The sequence below is a fragment of the Desmodus rotundus genome, chromosome 5, assembly GCF_022682495.2.
Source record: "Desmodus rotundus isolate HL8 chromosome 5, HLdesRot8A.1, whole genome shotgun sequence".
NCBI classification, from domain to species: Eukaryota; Metazoa; Chordata; class Mammalia; order Chiroptera; family Phyllostomidae; genus Desmodus; species Desmodus rotundus.
Genome location: NC_071391.1, coordinates 46668147 through 46689944, shown reverse-complemented (window position 1 = coordinate 46689944; position 21798 = coordinate 46668147). Strand labels below are relative to the sequence as shown.

The 21798-nt window shown below is 40.5% G+C and overlaps 1 protein-coding gene across 1 annotated transcript in view; it reads left to right on the top strand.

Annotated features, from left to right (window-relative positions):
• The window catches only part of FCHSD2 (FCH and double SH3 domains 2), a 212201-nt gene that overhangs the window by 151124 nt on the left and 39279 nt on the right, over positions 1-21798 (top strand). Inside the window, exons 9-10 of the mRNA XM_024572547.4 lie at positions 6588-6710; positions 17343-17438. Coding sequence (XP_024428315.2) covers positions 6588-6710; positions 17343-17438 — 219 coding nt within the window. The remainder of the gene's footprint in view (positions 1-6587; positions 6711-17342; positions 17439-21798) is intronic.

The following is a 21798-nucleotide window of genomic DNA, read 5'->3' as shown; positions in this document are numbered from 1 at the left end:
GGGATTCTACATAAAAAGAAGCCACTACTAAAAATATTTGAAAGTACTGCATTAGACAAAGTTTTGTGAGAGTAGCTTCTTCTCAAGCTTGTAATAAAACTTTACCAATGTGACATAACATCAGCAGGCTTACTTTTCAGTCACGGGACTCAAGCGTGAGCTTGTTCGCTTTTTTTAAGCAATGTGAATTCTGCTTGACATACTGTGTTTGTTAGACAGAACGGATATTTATGAAGCACTAGCAATATGCCACACCCTGCACCCAGCACAGAAGACACAACAATAAACAGACAGATGTGGGCCCTGCCTGCACAGAACTTAACAAACCAAAAGGAGAGACAGATGGATAGGCATCGCCAGTGCGGGCTTATACGCTTTACTACGGGTTATGCAGCCAAAAGACAAGAGGGATGTCCAGAATAGGCAATGATTAAGTGAAGTCTTAACAGTAAGAGTTAGCTAGGCCAAGAAGGAGAAGGTAGAAAATAGTCAAGAAAGAGGAAACGCCTATGTGAGGCAAAACTCAGAGGCAAAAGTAGTATTGGAAGAACCAAAAGATGTGCAGCGCAGAGAAAGTGTAGTGGGGAGGAAAATGGGAACCATCAGTGAAGAAGCCGAAGAGGTAAAGCCAAGTCAGGATCGTGAAGTCATGAAGATTTTTTTACTGATACTTCATCATAAATGCAATGGGTGGCCAGTGAACATGGCTGAGCAGTCGAGTAAAATACACCATTTAGAAATATCTCCATGGCCACAGTATAGACATGGTTGGCAGCAGGGACAGCTGGATGCAGGGAAACAGGAGCTGGTTGCCATCATCCAGATGAGACAGGGTGGCAGGGCGGTCGTCACTGTGGAGATTAGGAGGAGGGCTTTGACTTGATCGATTTTTAAGAAATGGAATCAAGATGTAGTAATTAACCTGGATGTCGGGGAAAAGGCGGAGGGGAAGGTAAACCTTTAGCTCCAAGGGTCCGATGTAGGCAGGTGAGTGGATAGTGGCATTACACACTGAGCCAGGAACACGCACAGAAAGAGCAGTTGGAGAAGAGAGTGTTTCCGTCTAAGATGCAGTTTCATATGCCGGTGAGAAAGTCAGAGGAGGGAAATAGTGTCTGGTCAAAATCTCAGTCAGTCTGAGTAGTTACGTATTTGTTCACCAGAGTCAAGCTGACCCAGTTAAGGTAAAGTGGTTGCCTGATTTTCTAATACACTTCGGTGCCCTCCCCCTTACACAGTCGAGGACCTGCTTTTGTAGCTCCCACTCCTCTCTCTTCAGTTCACTTCAGTAATGAATGGTTCACTGCAGGTTTCTCTGCAAAGCTTAGGGATAAAGTGAAAAAGCAAGTGCGGCCTCCTCTCAAGGAACTATGAGTCTGTTGGGGAAATCAGACGTATGTGAATGATTTTGATATGCAATTTGGAAACATCCTCCTAGCTGCAGTATGGGAATGGGTTGGCGGGAGGGGCCGCAGGAGGCTGCAGGAATCCAGATGAGACAGGTACTAAGGACTTCATCGGCAGTGATAAATATTCTGTATGGTGATGAGGTGGAGGAGTTTGTAAAAAAGCATTTTTCAAGCTCTCTTCTTTGATTCCCAGCATTCAGTCTATTTGGGGGGACTACTACTTTTCTAATTATTGACTTTTTAGTCAAAGTCCTTATAAATATTTATGCAATCTGCCTTCTAATCACAAAACCATGTTGAGATAGTACTGCCCAGAATTGCTTTGAACTTCATCTCTAGGCACCACAACTGATTCAATTGCATTTAACTTGAGGGAGGGGGCTGGAGCCAATCATGGGGTAATCATCCACTTCCTGTGCTTTGAACCAGCAGTTTCTTAATTTTCATACCTCCTCCTTTAACTCTGCACACTAGCAATAATCCACGTAGACCAGAAAGCCTCCGGCTCTCTTATTTTTACCTTCCAGAAAGATTGTCACATGTGCAGGTTGATGAATACCGCAACCCTGAAAATATGATCATTAAGGTTCAGGGAAGTCTAGGTGTCGAATAGGACAAAAGAAATACTTTGATCTGTGTGTTGAAGAGGCTTCCAGTCCCTTGGCCCACCTCCTACCGAATGAAGTTTCATTAAGCCTTTCGTGGGTTGCTGAAGTCAAGAGAAGAAGCCTTTGCTGGTGCATGATGACTAATGGTACGTTTTCTCTTAACCGAAGTGCATCCGGTGTAGCTTGCTTGTGAGGTAACTAATTCAGGGCATATTTAGTGCTGTGTTAACTCTAGCATAAAGCATTCATTTATCCTGTAAATATTTTTGAGCATCTGCTGTCTGCCAGGCACTGTGCCTGAATAAGACCCAATCCGTGACTTGCAACACTACCATGCATTATACAGAAGGTTGTGGAGTCACTGTGGAGGAACTGGTTGAGTCAGCTTTGTAAAGCGTTTGGAACATGCTAAGCCATTACTAAGCGTTAGTTGCCTGTGTTAGCCATCATTATTACTATTTGAGTGGGAGAGAAAGGGAGGAATGACATTCCAGGTGAAGAGTAACTTGACTGGAAACCTGAACACGAATGTCGTTGTCCGAAGTGGCTCGGTGTGGTTGGGATGCAGAGTGCAGTGCAGACAGCGGTGATGAGGGATGGTGCTAATGAGAGGTAGTTTGAGACTAGATTTTAAAGGACCTTAGATACCAAATAAAGAATTTTGACTTTTCCAAATATAAAGGAGTTATTGAAAAAAAATGTTTTTGTGGTGGAGCCCTGGCCAGTGTGGCTGACTTGGAGCATTGTCCCTTAAACCGAAAGGTTGCAGGTTCGATTCCCAGTCAGGCCACAGGCCTGGGTTGCAGTTCATTCCCCAGTGAGGGTGTGAACAAGAGGTTCCTGGTCAAGCATGCATGAGAAGCAACTAATAGATCCTCTTCTTTCATATCGATGCTTCTCTCTTTTCCTCCCTTCCCCCCTCTCTCTGAAATCAATAAGCTTGCCCTCTGGAGAAGAGAAATAAAAAAATTTTGTGTCATCCCTTCTTTTCCCCTAATCTGATGTTCAGGTGTTCTTTTTTATGGAAAATTTCCAACGTACACTGTAGTAAACACAGTTGTATACTGACCCCCATGTACTCATTACCCAGCTTGAACAGTGGTCAAATATTTGGCCAATTCAGTAAAGATTTTTAAGCAAGGCAAGAAAGAGGACTAACGTTGTGCCACTTGCATTACCTTAGTTACTCTTCACAATGTCCTGGAGAGTGTGTCATATTCCCACTTGACCTGATTACAAATAAGAAAGCTGTCAAAAGGATGAAGTAGGTGAAATTCTCTGACTCTAACCCACATCCAGCTTATTTCAGAGCTCAGGTTCTTTCCCACGCTGTGTCGTGCTGCTGCCGTAATTCGGAGGCAGAGCACGATTTTCAGTTGAAAGCAGCGGCTGATCTGCCTCCTCACTCAGGACAGCAGACGTCTGTCTTCAGCCCCTTTCCTTCTGCAGATTCACTAGGATCCAGGTCTACGCAAACGCTCCAGCTAATCAGCTAAAATGACTGTCTAGTCCAGTGGCTCTCAAATTATGGTCTCTAGGCCAGCAGCAAGGTGTCCGAAAGTACAGATTGTCGGGCAACACCCCCTCCTACTGAATCAGAAGCTCTAGAGGTAGGAGCTGGGGTGATGTCTGTATTGCCATTTGCTGTCTTTAAATAAAATAGTGGTTTCCTGTAAACACAAGGTTATGACCATCTCCCAAGAGAATTTCTTAGGAAAAAGCTTCGGAACAGAAATTATATGCTTCTTTTTTAGCAAATTTATGGGGAGCATGTCCTAAGGCAAGAATTTTCATTCGGACTTAACACCAGGAGTCTCTCCAGGGTGGGAATATTACATAACTACAAGAAATCTTAAGGAATTTGCACTGCCTATATTTAAAGTGCTTAGTGGTGCCATCTAGTGGTTTAAGCACTATAGAATGTGCTTTATTACTTGGGGCTTATTACTCAGAATTTGTACATTTTTTTGGTTTTTATTGATTGACTTTAGAGATAGAGACAAACACATCAATTTGTTGTTCTACTTGTTTATGCACTCATTGGTTGATTCTTGTGTGTGCCCTGACCGGAGACTGAACCTGCGGCCTTGGTGTGTAGATAGGTTTGATGCTCTTACCAAACTGAGCTACCCCACCAGGGACCAGAGTTTGTGTATTTTTTAAAAATCAATTTTATAGTAAAAGTTTGATGGAAGAGTCAAACATAAGATATATAAAGAATTTCTTTACTATAACACCTCCGTTGAGGATTCTTAGATCTGATGCTAAGACACAAGTAACGAAATTAAAATAACTGATTTAGACTTCATCAAAATTAAAAAACTTTTCCATACCAAAATACTTTTCCGTATTGAGAAATTGAAAAGATGGCTCACCAAATAGGAGAATATATTAGCAAATCATGTATCTGATAAGATATATGTATACAAATACATAAATTGTATTCAAATATGTAAAGGACTCCTACAATTCATCAATAAAAAGATCAAACAACCCAATTAAAAAATGAATAAAGGACTGCCCTGGCTGGTGTGGGTCAGTGGATTGAGCATCAGCCTGCAAGCCCAAGGGTCACTGGTTCGATTCCCAGTCAGGGGACATTCCTGGGTTGTGGGCCAGGTCCCCGTTTGGGGGTTTGCAAGAGGCAACAGATCAAAGTGTCTCTCTCACATTGATGTTTCTCGCCCTCTCTCCCTTCCTTCCCTTCTCTCTAAAAATAAATAAATAAAGTCTTTGAAAGACTTTAAATGCTCTTTCATGTAGTAGTGGGGAAATGCTCATATGTAGTAAAAAGACAAAAACAAGCCAACAAAAAAGAACAACAAAATTTTTAAAAAATGAGTAAAGGACTTGAATTGACATTTCTCCAAAGATGATATATGAGTGGCCAATAAGCACATGGAAAGATGTTCAACGTCATTAGTTATTAGAGAAATGCAGATTAAAACCACATGGGATACCAGTAGGATGATGTGTATACTTTTAACCAACAAAATAACAAGTATTGATGAGGATGTAGAGAAATTGGAACTTTCATACACAGTTCCACTGTATGGAACTGAAGTGCTACAGCCATGGAAGAAAACCGTTTGGCAATTCCTGAAATAGTTAGAATTACCGTGGGACCCAGCAATTTCACTACTAGGCATATACACAAGAAAATTGGAAACAGATGTTCAAACAGAAACTTGTACACAAATGTTCGTAGCAGCATTACCCATAATAGCCAAAAAGTGGAAACAACCCAGAGCAACCCAAATGTCCACCAGCTAATGAATGACCGAATAACATATGGTGTATCCATACGATGGAGTATTACTCAGTCATTAAAAGAATTACTGATATATTGATGAGCCTTGAAAACATTATGCTAAGTGACAGATGCAGACATAAAAGGCCACATATTATATGATTCCATTTATATGAAGTGTACAGAACAGGCAAATCTGTAGAGATAGAAAGTAGATTAGTGGATGCCAGGGGCCAGGGGAAGGAAGAATGGGAGTGACCCTTCAATGACTGTGGGATTTCTTTTGGGGGTGATGAAATCTCTTGAAATTAGATGGCAGTGATGGTTGGACACCATTGTGGCTACTAAAAACCACTGGATTCAACTACTTGAAATAGTTTAAATGGTGACTTTTATAGCATGTGAATTTTACCCCAGTGTTTAAGAAAACTTCTGTTGACTGGCAGGATTCCAGAAACTTTTTTGTTTATTGATACGTTTTTCCCACAGTTGTCGCTAGTATGTATGTATTCTATTTGTTTCTTTTTTCAGACCTAAAATTATTTGACACATACTTCTCCATCTATACAGTTCCACAGTTTTTATTTTGGTGGCTGTATTTATTTTAGTCATTATATATATCCTAGCTTGATCATTTCTCACGTATTTGGTGGTTCTCTATTCCTTTTCTTCTTTTTTTTTTCAACTTTAAAGAGTCTTGTTCTATGCTTAAACAAATAACAGTTTTAAACTGTTCATAGACATTACACGGGTGTTTCTTCCCCAAAACAGGAATTTTGTCACATTTCTTTTTTTTTCTTTTTACTATTTCAATTGTATTTTTCCTTGACTGCTATATAGTAAGAATATGCTCATTTAAAATCCTACCAATAATGGACAAGGAAAAAGGGGCATGATGAATGTTTATTGAGTGTCTAGATTGTTCCAGGCACTGTGCCTGGGTCCTTTCCCCTCCATTATTTCATTTGACTCCCATACCTGTTCCCACTCAAGTGACAACAGAAGGTGACACAGCTAATAGCAGACAAGCAGAGGTCAGGACCCAAGCACTTTGTCTCCCAAAAGGCAAAAAAGTTTTTCTCCTTTTCCCACGGCTTTACCAACATTGGACCTTACCTTTTGTAGTTCCTGCTTACTAGCGAGCATTAACATTTTCCCAGATGATTGTTTACGGCTTATATTTACTCTTACTTGATAATCTGTATGTTTTGTTAATTTACTATCAACAAATTTTAAACTGAACTTACCTCATAGACAGTAGACATTATGTGTCAAAGCTTTATCATAACTTTTTTGTTTTTATGTATTCCTCTTTTCCAGGTTCTCGACGGAAATGTGTATGATCACTTGAAGGATTACTTAATAGCCTTCAGCCGGACTGAGCTAGAAACGTGTCAGGCTGTGCAGAACACATTCCAGTGTTTATTGGAAACCTCCGGCAAGGTAAGTTGCCTTTAGTGCATTGTGTGACGGTAACCATGTTAGAATCTATCCATTTTCCAATCTAAAATATTTTTACATACAAACTAAATGAACGTACCAATGGCTTTAGAAGAATGCTTTAAAGCTGGGGTGTCCAACTTTTTAGCGTCTCTGCGCCACACTGGGAGAAGAAGAGTTGACTTGGGCCACACATTGAACACATTCTGACACATAATCACAAAAAAATCTCACAATGTTTTAAGTAAATTTGTGATTTTGTGTCGGGCCCACAGCCATCCTGGACTGCTTGTGGCCCACAGGCTGCAGGTTGGACACCCCTGCGAAAGGGCAAATTTCCTGGAAACAATGTTCCTTCTAACAAAGTTGGAGAGTGTTTTGTCCTTGAAGAGGGGACTCAAAGGTCGAAAGGGGAAGTGATGATGCGGGCTAGCTCAGGACTTCAGTCCATCGCCCCGCACATTGCTTTTGAAAGGAACGGTTTAAAGAGCTTTACCTTCCACTCAGATTTTTAATGTTCTCGTTCATATGGGGAAACAAGGTCATGGTCAGTGCAGAGAATAACAAAGGGACACTAAGGGGGAAATAGCATTTCTAATCAGTGAAGGAATGAATACAAAAAAATAAATAAAGGAATAAATACTGTGATATCCTGTTTTATAAATATTAACCTTACCTCTGAATGCTGTCATTCTTTGATAGTAATCTTTTCATTCAGAAGTATTACAATCCATCAACTTTGCTGGCATGTCATATTGTATACAGAGAAAATCAAGGAGATTGCTTTTCTTTGGGATCTTTAAGAAATTTCACAGGTTGAAATTTCTTGCAATAGAGAAACTGTCCTTTGGAAGGCAAATTGTTCTTGTAATTAGTAAATGTTTTCTTTCTGATAAATCATAGTAAACATTTCCTAACTGAATGCATTCATTTGTAAAAATATATTCATTTTATAACAGCTATTTTTAAAAAGCAAGTTCAATTCTCTTTTTTGGCAAGGAGAGTGGGAACTGGCTGATACCATAGGAAATTGTTTGGAAAGGAATTGGTATCCACCTCACAAGATAATATCCATAGACAGGAAAGAAAATGGGCCCAGACCTTCTTCCTGAATTCCTCCTTTTGGATTTATTCTTGTTTTCCGTGTACCACGGCTTCAGTTCTATTTTGATAAAAACAGTTAAGATGTTAAGTCAATGTGGAAATGTAAAGATCGCTAGTCTGTTGCTCTGAAATCTGTCGTGCATAGTTTATTTTCCTATATTTCCTCCCCCAGGACCCAATAAAAGATATAAAAGGACTGATGTATAGAAAGAAGAATGGATGGATAGTTATGTGAAAGCAAATGCAGAAAAATGTTAATTGAAGAATCTATGGTGTATGGGTATTTTAGCACAATTCTTCTTATTGTAATGTGTGTATGTTTGACGTTTTCTGTAAGAGAATATTAGGGGGAAAGTCAGTGGAAACATCTTGGCTTTATTCCTTTTTTATGGAGCAGTTGATTTTACTAGTGATCAAGTTGTTTATACTTATTGGTCCATTCAGGTTTTCTGTTTCTTCTTTAGTACATTTTGGTAACTTACACTTTCCTAGACAATTGTCCATTTCATTTATAAAATTTGATGGCATAAATTTGTGTATAAATTTGCTTGCTTCTATAATTGTCTCCCTTATTATTTTTAATATTTGCTTTTTCTCTTATTTTGATCAGAGTTAACAGTCTATTTTTAAATATATTTTCTTGATTATGCAGTTACGTTTGTCCCAATTTTTCCCCCTTTATCCCCCTTTCACCTAGTACACCCCTTCCCTCCAGCAGTCCACCCCCGCCTTAATTCATGTCCATTGGTTGTGGGTATACATTCCTTGGCTTTGCACTTCCTATACTATTCTTAACATACCCCTGTCTATTTTGTACCTATCATTTATGCTTCTTGTTCCCTGTACATTTTCCCCCATTCTCCCCTGTCCCCCTCCCAACTGATAACCCTCCAAGTGATCTCCATTTCTGTGATTCTGTTCCTGTTCTACTTGTGCTGGTTTGTTTTTTTACATGTAGTTGTTGATAGTTGTGGATTTGTTGCTATTTTAGTGTTCATAGTTTGATCTTCTTTGTTTTCTTAAATAAGCCCCTTTAACATTTCATATAAGGGCTGGGTGATGATGAACTTCTTTGGCTTTACCTTGTCTGGGAAGCACTTTATCTGCCCTTCCATTCTAAATGATGGCTTTGCAAGATAGAGTAATCTGGGTCGTAGGTCCTTACTTTTCATGACTTTGAATACTTCTTTCCAGCCCCTTCTAGCCTGCAAGGTTTCTTTTGAGAAATCAGCTGACAGTCTTATGAGAACTTCTTTGTAGGCAACTCTCTTCTTTTCTTCCTGCTTTTAAGCTTCTTTCTTTATCTTTAACTTTTGGCATCTTAATTATGATGTGTCTTGCTGTGGTCCACTTTGGATCCAACTTGTGTGGGACTCTCTGTACTTCCTGGGCTTACTTGCATATCTATTTCCTTTGACAAATCAGGGAAGTTTTCTTTCATTATGTTTTCAAATAAGTTTTCAACTTGTTGCTCTTCCTCTTCTCCTTCTGGCATCCCTGTGATTCAGATGTTGACACATTTGGAGATGTCCCAGAGACTTCTTAATCTTTTTGCATTTTTTTTAATTATTTTTTTCTACCTTATGTCCCAAATCGTTGATGTGATACTCAGTTTCATCCCTTCCACTGTTGGGTCCCTGTAGAGTTTTCTTTATTTCACTTAATATAACCTTCATTTCTGCCTGGATCATTTTTATATTGTTACCATACTCAGTGAGTTCTTTGAGCATCCTGATACCCAGTGTTTTGAACTCTGCATCTAATAGGTTGTTTATCTCTGTTTCATTTAATTCTTTTTCTGGAGTTTTGTTATGTTCTTTCATTTAGGCCATATTTCTTTGTCTCCTCAATTTGGTAGCCTCCCTGTATTTGTTTCTGTGTATTCAGTAGCTGCTTTGACCCCTGTCTTAGTAGTGTGACCTATTGTAGAAGAGGGGACGTATAAATTGCATGGGGCAGAGCCTTAGGTGACCACCAGGGTGGGGCAACCTGTTTCACCGCTTTGTGACTCTGTGTCGGGGGAGGGCTCAGATAGGGGACAGTGCCGCTGCCTGGATTCTGGAGGTGTGCGTGGGAGGAAGCTGTCTCCCACCACTCACCCTGTTTCCAGTCTCCTCACTTTCTCCTGGATGCCTCACTTTCTCACTTGTGCCCTTCTGCTGTTGCCCTGGTGCTGAATCCCAGAGGAGGTGGGTCTGCGTGTGTCCTAAACCTATGCCAGCCCTTTAAGATGAGTCTCCTGATAATCCGGTAGTTTCTTCTGCCACCCCGACCTCCACTGCTTTTTGCAGCCAGAAATTATAGGGATTTATCTTCCTGGCACTGGAACCCTGGGCTGCTGGGTGGTCTGGTGTGGAACTAGGACCCCTCACTCCCGAGTTATCCCTCCCAGAATTTCATCCATTGCATGTGAATGTGGGACCGCCCATTCCACCACATGTCCATGCCAGTCCCATGGCTCCATGCCACTTCCACAGCTCTGCGCCTCTCCACCTCTCTCTGCATCTCCAAGAGGGGCTTTTGGTCCAAGCCCCTCCTATCCAGCTGGATGAATGTGGCTTCTTTAAATCTTTGGTTGTCGGACTTTCATACAGCTCGATTTTCTGACGGTTCTGGGTGATATTTGTTTTATAGTCCAGATGTAATTTTTTCTGTAGTTGTGCAAGGAGGCGAAGTGTCTTTACATACTCCTCCATCTTCAACACTCTATTTTTAATCTTTTCCAAGAGCCAGCTTTTGTTCTACTTCCCAATGTTATTTTCTGCTTCCTTAATTTCTGCCTCTATATTTATTATGTCTTTCTACTTTATTAGGGTTTATGGATGGTCTTACTCTTTTTCAGGCTCTTTTTTTCCTACTAGGTCCTATATTTTCAGCCTTGTTTTCAAATAAATCCACTTCAAGCTAAAAAATTTCTCTTCCTACTTTAATTGCATTCTGTGATATGTAGGGCCTTTTTGTTTTGTCTTTTTCTTATTTTATTTTTTAATTACAGTTTACATTCAATATTATGTTCTATTAATTTCAGGTATACAGAATAGGTGTCAGACAATCACACTTTACAAAGAGTTCCCCCTAATGCTCTCACACCCCCCTGGCACCATGCCCAGTTAGCACAATATATTGACTGTATTTTCTGGGCTGGGCTTCACCTCTCTGTGATGCCTGTGCTTCTCAATCCCTCCACCTTTTTCACCCAGCCCCCCAGCCCTTTTGTGCCTCCTTTTCTCCCCTCTTTATCCATGAATTAGCTAGAAGTGAGGTTTTCCAGTTTCCACTCAATGGGAGTATGTGGTGGGGTAGCATCTTTCATTTCTAATTTTATTAGAAATTGTTTTTATTACATCGATCCTAATTTTATCAGAGAGATTTTCCTCTGACCAAAGTTTTTAAAATCTTTTTCCAAGAATAAGTTAGGTTGAATACACTACCTTTAGTTCATAACACAGGTAAATGTATAGTATTAAAAAGCATCTAATATTTTACACAGCACTTAACAACTTTATAGGAGTTTTTAGACATCCTCTGAAGTTGGCGTTATCATGCCTCTTTTACAGAGAGGAAAACAGGCTCAGGAGTTTATATGGCTTGTCTGAGGTCACTCACACATAGTGTTTTCCACGCTCTACTACTGTCCTCTCTTCTGTATTTGGCTTATATATTTTCATAGAAAGTGAATTAAAAATGTATAAGCTGATTTGTACACATAAAGAGATAAGCTTTCATTTTCCTCTGCATTCACTCATATGAGTATCTTGCTCCCCAGGGATGAGGAATAAATGAGATGCTCTTATGTTTAGATTGAATGTGGTAGTCATAAAAATTTAATAAGAATGATGTAGCTCGGAGATGAACCCTTTTGTTCCAAGTACCAGAAAAGCTCACACTTTCTAAAGTTTTATTCCATGTGCTTTCCTGTTACAAAGACCTGTTTATACTGCTCTTCTTATGCTGCTGAAAGCCACCCAGTGATCTGATAACCCAAAAAGAATTTCGAAACTCTACAGGTTTTTATTCTACATCATTCTTACCTTGTCTTTTGGGGAGAAAAATCCATTTTTTCTCACATATTTAAATTGGAATTCTGCATATTCTAAAAGATATTTTGGGGTGATTCATAGTGTCACACCATAAATGTTATGATGTTCTCTGTATCTTTCTTCCCCTAAAGGGAAACAGCTATCCCTAGGAGCTTTTGTTTAATTTTAATTATTTATGAAGCTTGCTTTTCTCCTTAATAATTTATGAAATGCTTTGTATATGTAGCTGAAGCAGATGTTGTCATAGATATTATCTCTAGAATAGTCACTCTAAAGACAGTCCCGCTGGCCTGTCTAGTTTGTTTATGTGCTTACTTTCTGTCTGCTTGAAGAAACCAATTAATAATGTAGCTCTTTTAACAATTCAGAAAATAACAGTGTTATGCTGTATTTCTTTGAAAATGAAGTTGTCTAGTATTGCCATCTTAATACCTCGAGGACTAACCAAAAAGAGTAAACCTAGTAAAAAGAAGGGGAAAGACTACATGATTATTTCAAAAGACACAGGAAAAGCATTTGCCAAAATTCAGCGCTCTTATGATAAAAACACTCAGCAAATTAGGAGCAGAAGGGAACTTCCTTAACATGATAAAGGGCGTGTATGAAAAACCTACAGCTACTATCATACTCATTGGTGAAGGACAGCAAGCTCCGCCCACTAGTGTCGGGAACAAAATCACTGTTGCTATTCACCATTGTGCTAGAGGTCTTAGAGCAATTAGGCAAGAAAAGGAAGTAGAAGGCATCAACACTGGAAAGGAAGAAGTGAAACTCTTTGTTTGTAGGTGACATTATTCATATAGAAAATCCTATGGAATCCACAAGGAAAGGTACTAGAGCTAATAAATGAATTCAGCAAAAGTTACAGGTATAAGATCAAAACACACAAATCAGTTGTGTTTCTCGTCTTCACTAATGAATAAACCAAAAAGAAATTAAGAAAACAATTCCAACTACAGTAACATCTGGAAAATAAAATACCCAGAAATAAACTTAACCAAAGCGTGAAAGACATCGAAAACTATAAAATATTGCTGAAATCATTTAAAGAAAAACTAATTAGCCCTGGCTGGTGTGGCTTGAGTGCTGGCCTGCGAACCAAAGTGTCACCAGTTCGGTTCTCAGTCTAGGGAACATGCCTGGCTTGCAGGCCAGGTCCCCAGTAAGGGGGCACGTAAGAGGCAACCACACATTGATGTTTCTCTCTCTCTCTTTCTCCTTCCCTTCCCCTCTCTAAAAATAAATCGATTTTTTAAAAATTTAACCTAAATACATAGAAATGATAAATGTTTATGGATTAGGAGATTTATATTGCGAATATTCCAGTATTCCCCAAAGCAGTCTGCAGATTCAGTGCGATCCCTGTCAAAGATCTAGTCGCCTTTCTTTCCCCCCAGAATTTCAAAACTCACTGCAAAGTGACAATAATCAAGAGAGTGTGGCACTGGCATAAGGATAGACCTATGGACCAATGAAGTAGAATTGAAATTCTAGAAATAAATCAAAACGCTTACGGCAAATTGATTTTTGACAAGATTGCCAAGGCCATGAGATGGAGAAAGAATAGTCTCTTTAACAAAAGGCGCCCGGACAACAGGATAACTACACGTAAAAATCTTAAGCTGAACACCCATCTCACTCCATATACAAAAATCAACTCAAAATGGATCAATGACCTAAAACTATAGAAGAAACTTCGGCCAAGATGGAGGCATAGGTGGATACACTTCATTTCCTTGCACAGCCAAAAGAAAGACAACAACTAATTTAAAAACAAAAAGCAACCAGAACAACCAGAATACCAAACTGTATGGAAGTCCAACAGCCAAGGAGTTAAAGAAGAAAAATTCATCTAGACTGGTGGAGGGGCAGAGACAGGCAGCTGCTGTGGAGAGAATGTGCAGCAAGGGGGCAGGGGCCCCCATTCCGCCCACTACAGCTGTTAATAACATGAAAAGAGGCAGGTCAGAGGCAAGCCTCCTCATAGGAGTGACCGCTACCTTGTCAAAGCCAAGAAACAAACAAAAAACCGGAATGTAATCAAGCGTCAGTATATGGGAACCAGAGGAAATAGAACACTACAAGGATGCAGTCAACAAAACTCATCCTGTGGGAAACTCCACAGAACAAAACCCAGTTTGTTCAACAACTAAATTGCAAGGATTGAGTGAGGGGAAAGAGGAGGAAACCAGAATATGTTATTTTATTTTTATTTCTTTAATTATATTTTTGAAACCCGTACATTTTATTTTTTCATTATATTTTATTGATTATGCTATTACAGTTGTCCCAATTTTCCTTTTTGCCCCTCTCCACCCTACTCCCTCAGGCAATGCCCACACCATTGTTCATGTCCATGGGTCATTTGTATAAATTCTTTGGCTGCTCCATTTCCTGTGCTGTGTGTTACATCCCCATGGCTATTCTGTAACTACCTATTTGTAGTGCAGGCAAAGGTCAGGCCCCTACCTGTGATCAGCCTGGGGCACTCTGCATGAGCTATAAAGCAATCTGAGATGGCTGCTCGTTGTGCTGGACTTGGAGATTCCCAGGAAAAGCCAAGTTGTGAATCTAGGCTGGCTGCTGCTATGCCAGGCCAGGAGTGCACTTAGCTAGACATATAGGAGCTGGAGGCTCACTGAGTCTGGCTATTCCTTATTTGATAGGATTTAGGAAGTTGTAAAGCATGAGCTAAGACCAGCCATTCTTATGGAAAAGTCATGATTAACAGCTTGGGTGGGCTGGAGTCTCAGGGCATCTCAAGGACAAGGCAAACAGTGTTAGCCAGGTTGATGGAGTCTCATATATGGTACCCACCTGCTGGCTCTGTGGCTGTCGGGGGGAGGGCCCAGAAAAGGGACAGTGGCCTCTGCCTGCATTTCTGTCTGGGAGAAAGCTGTCCCCCACCTCCCACCTTGATTCCAGTCACTTCATTTCCTTCCCATTGGTGCCTTTCAAGCTGCTGCCCTGGTGCTGGAGTTCAGAGGGCTTGAGTCTGCGTAAGTCTACATGTGAGTTTTTTAAGGGGAACTGCTTTGGACTCTAGCAGTTTCTTCCACCAGTTCAATTCCCACTGATTTTTTAGCCAGAAGTTATGGGGACTTACCTTCCTGGCACTGGAACCCTGGTCTGGGGGGCTAGGACTCCTCACTCCTGAGATATCCCTCCCAAATTTTTATCCCACACCTGTATGTGGGAATAGCCCATTCTGTGTCCATCCCTCCTACCAGTCTGAATGGATGTGGTTTCTTTAATTCCATAGTGGTCAGACTTCCATTCAACTCAATTTCTGACGGTTCTGAGTGATGATTGTTCTATATTTTAGTTGTAACTTTGATGTGGTTCTGTGAGGAGGCAAGCCGTGTTTACCTATGCCACCATCTTGACTGGAAGTCCCCAGGATCCATTGGTTGATTCTTGTATGTGCCCTCACTGGGGATCGAACCTGCAACCCTGGCATATGGGCATGATGCTCTAACCAACTGCACTACCCAGCCAGGGCCTGGGGATTTTTAAAATCGGGAATGGAGGAAGTAGGTGGGTTTATAGATGAAGCAACATTGACCATGAGGGGGTGTTTTGGGAAATAGGTAAATGGGTAATACTATACTCTTGCCTGTACTTTTATATGTGTTTGAAATTTTTTGTAAGAAAAAATTAAAGTTTTTAAAAGTTTGAAAATTCCCCCTGCGCCCCTCCCCCCAATAAAGATATGTAGTGCCTGAGAGGATAGGTTTGGCAACTAGCAGGATGATTCCCTTAGCTTTTTCTTCATGGTGACTGGGGAGGCTCCCAAGACTGTCCAGAGCTTTCACAGCTACTCTAGCTTAAACTGGAGCCCTGGAAAAGAACGAAGCGCATTGCCCTCCGAGAATATGTTGATTCAGCCAGCCTTCCCTGACCAAATTCTCCCAATCACTCCTCGCCCCGCCCCACCCCCGCAGCCTGGGTTAAACATCACTTTTGTGCTCTCCCAGTGCCCTCTACATACTTCCTAGTGCATTTTAACTTTATGGCCTGTTTGGTTCTCCACTTTCCAGATTGTACAGCGTCCGGCAGCAGTAATGCCTACTTGAGTGTGGCTGGTAGGGTAATAATATGGGTGTAATAATTTATAGTTTTAATTTGAACATTGTGCCTAAAATGGCATATGGTACACTTGAGTGTGAGGTTGTTATGTTACAGAATTACATGCTTCTGATTTTGTAATAATAAAGAGGCATTATCTGTGCTGGACCCTGTGTACTCCTTGAGGATACTAACCTTGATTATAATTTATCTATTCATTTATATATTCCCCCTCACCCCCACATTTAACATTGGGCCTAGTTAAGCGCTCTCAATCAATGGTGATTGAATGAGGGCCAGGAGAGCAATATAGAAACTGGGATTGTACGGGTAAACAAAATGCAAAATACACCCCCTGCTTTCTCTGTCTCCTCAGCAACACTTTTCCCAGGTCTACTGAGGTACAGCTACAGAGCTGCTTTAAACTGTTTCTTCCTTCTTCTGCCCGTCCTCTGGCAGAGGGACTAATGAGCTGTCAGCACAGAGTAAGCAGTGTAATGAAATGGGTTTCTGCAATCAAATGTTGCTGATTTCTGTTCTTTCCCAGGGTATATGATTGATGAATTATTTTCAGATGGCTATCTTCCTTTGCAGTTTTGCTACCTTCTGCATATCAGAATTCCCCTTCTGTATTAATTCCCTTCTAGTTTGTCTTCTTGGTATGCTTTAAAAAGGTAATTAGACTATAACCTCCTAGAAAAGGTATCAAAGAAGTACTATAAAAATATTCTTTTGTGCTATGGGTGAGGTTATCTGGCAATTTCCCAAGGGGTCGCAACCTCCGTAAAACCGACTGTAAGAGGCCTGCCACATGGCGAAAGAGGTGAAGGGAGTAAGGAGCACAAATCGTTGGTCCCAGAATAGTCACAGGGAAGGAAGTAAAGCATAGGAAATGCAGTCAGTAATGTTGCAGTAACTGTAGGGCCAGCAGGAAGTACCGAGGGGGACGCTGTGTGAAGTGCGATTGTCTAACCACTGCGCTGTACACCTGAAACCAGTCCAAAGCAAAACTAGACAAAAGAGACCTTCACAACTTTAGAGCCGGGAGAGACCCAGGAGACTAATGTCCGTCCTTATGTGCGCGCACACACACACACACACACACACTAAAAAGAATGGCTTTGGGGGTAATAGCTATCTTGTTACTGTCTTAAAATATTGTATATTGTCTAGTCTCCATATCTGGGTTAGTTTCTAAACTAGTACTTTCCAAATTTAGATTCTCGAGAAAATAGGACACACGAATAACAACCGTTATCTAAAATGAAAAAAAAAATCCGTAATTATCATTTCTTTCTGACCATGTAGTGTTGGATGATTTTTCATTTTTGGAAAAGAGCAGAATAAATCTTAAACATTTATATGTAATTACTGATCATTTTAACCTTGTTAAGGTCTTAAAGATACTCTATTTCCTCGGTAGGTGGTACGGGACTATAATCTTCAGCTGTTTCTACAAGAGAATGCTGTGTTTCGCAGACCCCAGCCCTTCCAGTTCCAGCCCTGTGACAGCGACACTGTAAGGGAATTCCCGATTTCATTTCATTAGTTTTTAAGCTCTGTTCATGCTCAAGTAACTATTATTCTTGAAATAGAAAAAGCTGAGTATGTCTTGTTAGTGCTGTAACAGACTATGAGGATGCAAAGAAACTGTGATATTTCTTCTTTGTAAAATATGGCTACCAAGCCTAGTATCTTTATGCTAATAACTTTCTACTAAATTGGGTTAAATTATAAGACAAGTTACTGCTGAAAGCTGAATTTAGGGAAGAAGAAAAAGTAGTCAATAAAGGTTTTTTCCAATTCAAGTATAAATCATACTTTCTATCCATGAAATTCCTCATGTATATATCCTTTCAAAGAAACCAGTGGTTAAATTTTAACCAGAATAGAATTAATAAATAGAATAATGAATATGTGCATGCAAATATGTTATTGGCTTTATATAAAATTATAGGCCCTTTATAATATCTTTCAGATTTCTCAAAATGTTCAAGTATTAACACAGATGCCAAACTGGCAATTTTTAAAAAGCTAACATTAGTCACCTATTTTTTATTCTTGAGTTTACTCTACGAAAAAATGCCATTCTTGAATTTAAGAAAAACAAAAGGCTAATTTGATAATCTAAAAAAAAAGAATTAACTTCTGCAAGGTGAGAGAGCCCATGTCTGGCTCTCTCTGCCCCTGCGCCGCTGGCACACGGTCCCATGCAGGCCGGCCAAGGCGGTAAGCTCTGTTGGTGAGCCTGGACTCAAAACCCTGGCGTGTATGATGTCAGAGTTTGGTGGTATCAGTTTAACAGAAACCTTGCTAGAGACAGCTTCATTACCTTTCGTACTAAAGTTTAAGTAGCCCTGGTAGTAGCTGTATAAAGAAATGTAGGGAAGGAAGCATTTTCCTGTACATTATAGCCCTTGCCATTTATAGTAGTGGCTTTTGTTTGTTTGTTGATTGCCTTCAGCAGTCAGCTTTTGCTTAATGATTGAGTGGCCTTGTTCTATAATTTGACTTCTTTGAAGCCTGGGAGGAATAAAGCAGAGCATTGGAAGATGCAGAGTGTACACAAGTTTGCCAGGCTTAACTTAAAATTGTGACTAATTTGAGATTACTTGATCTTTGCTCATTTTCCCCAGAAAATCAGAGTAACGGTGATGCTCATCTCACTTGTCCTAACTGCAACCTTAAGTCCCTTTGTTTCTAGACACTGTGCTAAATGTTCTTAGCTGTATCCCTCTTTGCCTTAAAATTCTAACTGCTGTTTTCTGTCCTTGTGCAATCTTTGCTGGGCAGAGTTTAAAAGCTGCCCAGCTGGTGGATATTGAGCTGTCCCCTGTCAGTGCTCTGAGAATGACCATAGCTGAGGTATACGGGGGTGCGGGTCACGGGAGGGAGCGATGGGTGTGTCTGCTTGCATGCTGATGAGGGGTGGGACCTGCTGTTGGGGTGAAATGTACACACATGTATAAGGGACCACTGAAGCGTCAGATGGGGCTTTCCACTTTCCCCATGTAAGGTGGGCATTTCCTTTCCTGTTGCGAGTGAAAAGATTGAGCTTCTCATTTCTCATCTTGTTTGAAGCCCCTTAGTTTTCCTCAACAGGAGTGCTGAAAAGAACCTTAGAGCTCCTCTTGCCTTTATTAAAGGGGAGACTGAAACATAGGAAAAAAACTTGTCCAGAGCCGTACAGTGAGCCAGGGACGCCTTGCTGTCCCGATGGCAATGTTAATGTTCTTTCTGTGCGCTGCTGTTTTCTGAGAAGAAATGTTGAACACTTGGGGAGCAGTTAATTTTTTCATAATGAAAAAAGATGAATGCCCATTGTTTTATAAAAATCATTGTGAACCATTGAAAAAAGTCTTTAGGATAATCATTTTTAAATGTTTCCAGCTGCAAAATATTTTTGTGTGTAGTTTTTGTTTTGTTGTAAATTAAGTATTCTTACTGCCCACAAGGAATAAACTCCCAAATCTTTATTTTACCCCGTTCAGACTAGCACTGTTCTTTTCATGGGAGCGTGGGCCACTGTTTCTGTGCTCTCTGGGCTCCTCGTGGAACTGGCAGCCCCGGGCCTGTCACGGAGCACAGAGCACCGGCCCCTGCTCATTAACGCGCCCCTCCTGCCCCGTGAATGTAGGACCAGTCGCCACTCTCCTCTGCTGTTACTTCTGTTGTAGTTCTGAAATTGCTGTGTTCATATCTTATTTTGAAGCAAATTTCAACTTAACAGACACTGAGCCTGTGGGCTATTGCCTGGCTGCAGCCTGCACACACTTTTCTTTAGGTTTTATTTGTTTATTTTTAGAGAGAGGAAGAGAGGAAGAAAGGGAGAGAAACATGGTTGTAAGAGAAACAATGATTGGTTGCCTCTTGTCCGTGCCCCTATTGGGGACTGAACCCGCAACCCAGGCATGTGCCCTGACTGGGAATCAAACCAGCGACCCTTCGCTTGGCAGGACGACGCTCAACCGCCTGAGCCACGCTGGTCAGGGTGTCCTGCACACGTTTTAGACCTATTCATCTGTTCCTGAAATTTTGCTCAGTAACAAAATTAAATTTCTCCATCAGTTGCCTCCTTTCGCATCTACCCTACTCCCTACAAGTTCATTCTCTTTAAGATCTTTCAGTGTATCTTCAGTCTTGTTTTTGATTCCTCTTTGGGCTATCAAGGACCTAGGTGTTACTTGAATTTTTATGTTTTCCGTTTAAAGTAATTTTCAATTGGGTCTTTAACATTAATAAAGTATTTATTGGGTGCTATATATGTAAATACTGCAAGAGAATGTTTAAAATATGACTTTATTTCATCCTAATAACCCCCATAAGATAGGTGGCATTTCCACCAATTTTCAGATGTAACTAAGGCGCAGATTAGTCAGCCTGCCGAGGATCATAAAGCTAGAAAACGGTGTAGAGAGGATCTCGGTCTGCTTGATGTAACCTGTTTGTGGGCTTTCTGGAATATACACCCTCACACCTGCGGGCATTGGAGTCCTCTGGCTGCTGTACATTGATTGCATTTGCATCGGCGTCCAGGGTTGGACGTTTTAAACCCTGACTTCCGAGGACAGATAGAAATTTAAATGCTAGATCCTTTTACAAAGCAAAATGTAATAACAAAATCAGTCTCCAGATTCCTAGTAGCCCCCAAATGATGCAGATATTAAATATAATTGTAATGTTGATTAGATTTGGATTTTTATTCTTTTGCTGTTTGAATTCACTTATTATTATATAATCCAGCTTTAATTATATAGACATTAGCTGAAATGTCTGCATAAAATAAAGTTTTTCAACTTTGCCTACAGTTCCAACAAAAACATTAAATGTTTAAGCAAATTTATCAATTTCTACTTACCCTGCTGATTTTGAGCAGCGTGACCTTGCAAAAGCCAGTTTTCTAAGATCTCCCCACTCTAAAATTTTGCTTCTTTTTGTATTAAAATTCTCTTTGGATAATTCATAATTAAGGATTTTTTTCTTTTCTAATTATTTTAATAAAGATTTTTTTCATGAGTTCTTAAAAGTTTAGAGAAAGTTAAAATAGTTTTAGTGGTTCAGAGTTCTGAGTCTGGAGTCATATTTGTGTAATCAAGTTGAAGCATTTAATATCTGGTAGGCGGGAAATTCTGCTTAATCTCTCTAGCTTCGGCTTGTGACCCATCTCCTAAGGTTGCTGTAAAAGTACAGAGCGGCAAACTGGGTTCACAGTTGTTCGTATGGAAAATAATAGATAATTAATAATAATACAAGAGAAAAGCATATCGCGTCCTCACCACTGTAAATGGACTCCTGCCTCACCCTGTATGGGAAGCACTCTCCACAGTGCCTTGAACAGTAGGGGTTGCCTATCCCTGCTGTTTATGTAGATTTTGCAGTTTGTTCTTTGTTTTTGTTAAGATTTTATTTCTTCTTAGAGAGAGGGTAAGGGAGGGAGAAAGAGAGGGAGAGATGATGTGCAAAAGAAAAATCAGTTGGTTGCCTCTCACACCCCCCCAACTGCAGCCCCTGCGTGTGCCCTGTCTGGGCCCTGTCTGGGCCCTGTCTGGGCCCTGCGACCTTCCGGTTCACAGGGCGATGCCCGACCCCCTGAGCCACGCCGGCCAGGGCTACAGTTTGATCTTTGTGAGACATAATCATAGCATGTTAGGGCTAGAAGAAACTCTTAGTGATCATTTGATCTAGCACCGCCATCTTTCATATGACATGAAAGCCCAGAGAAAAGGTGAAAGCTGGTTTGAGATTTGGTGGTAAGTTGGTGATGGACCTGAAACTAAATTAAACCCATGATCTTCCGGAGCAGAGAGTCTGTGTTGCTATTATTGTTTCTTTTCACTCTATCCAATGATTCCTTCTTTAATCCCATTGAAACTATTGAG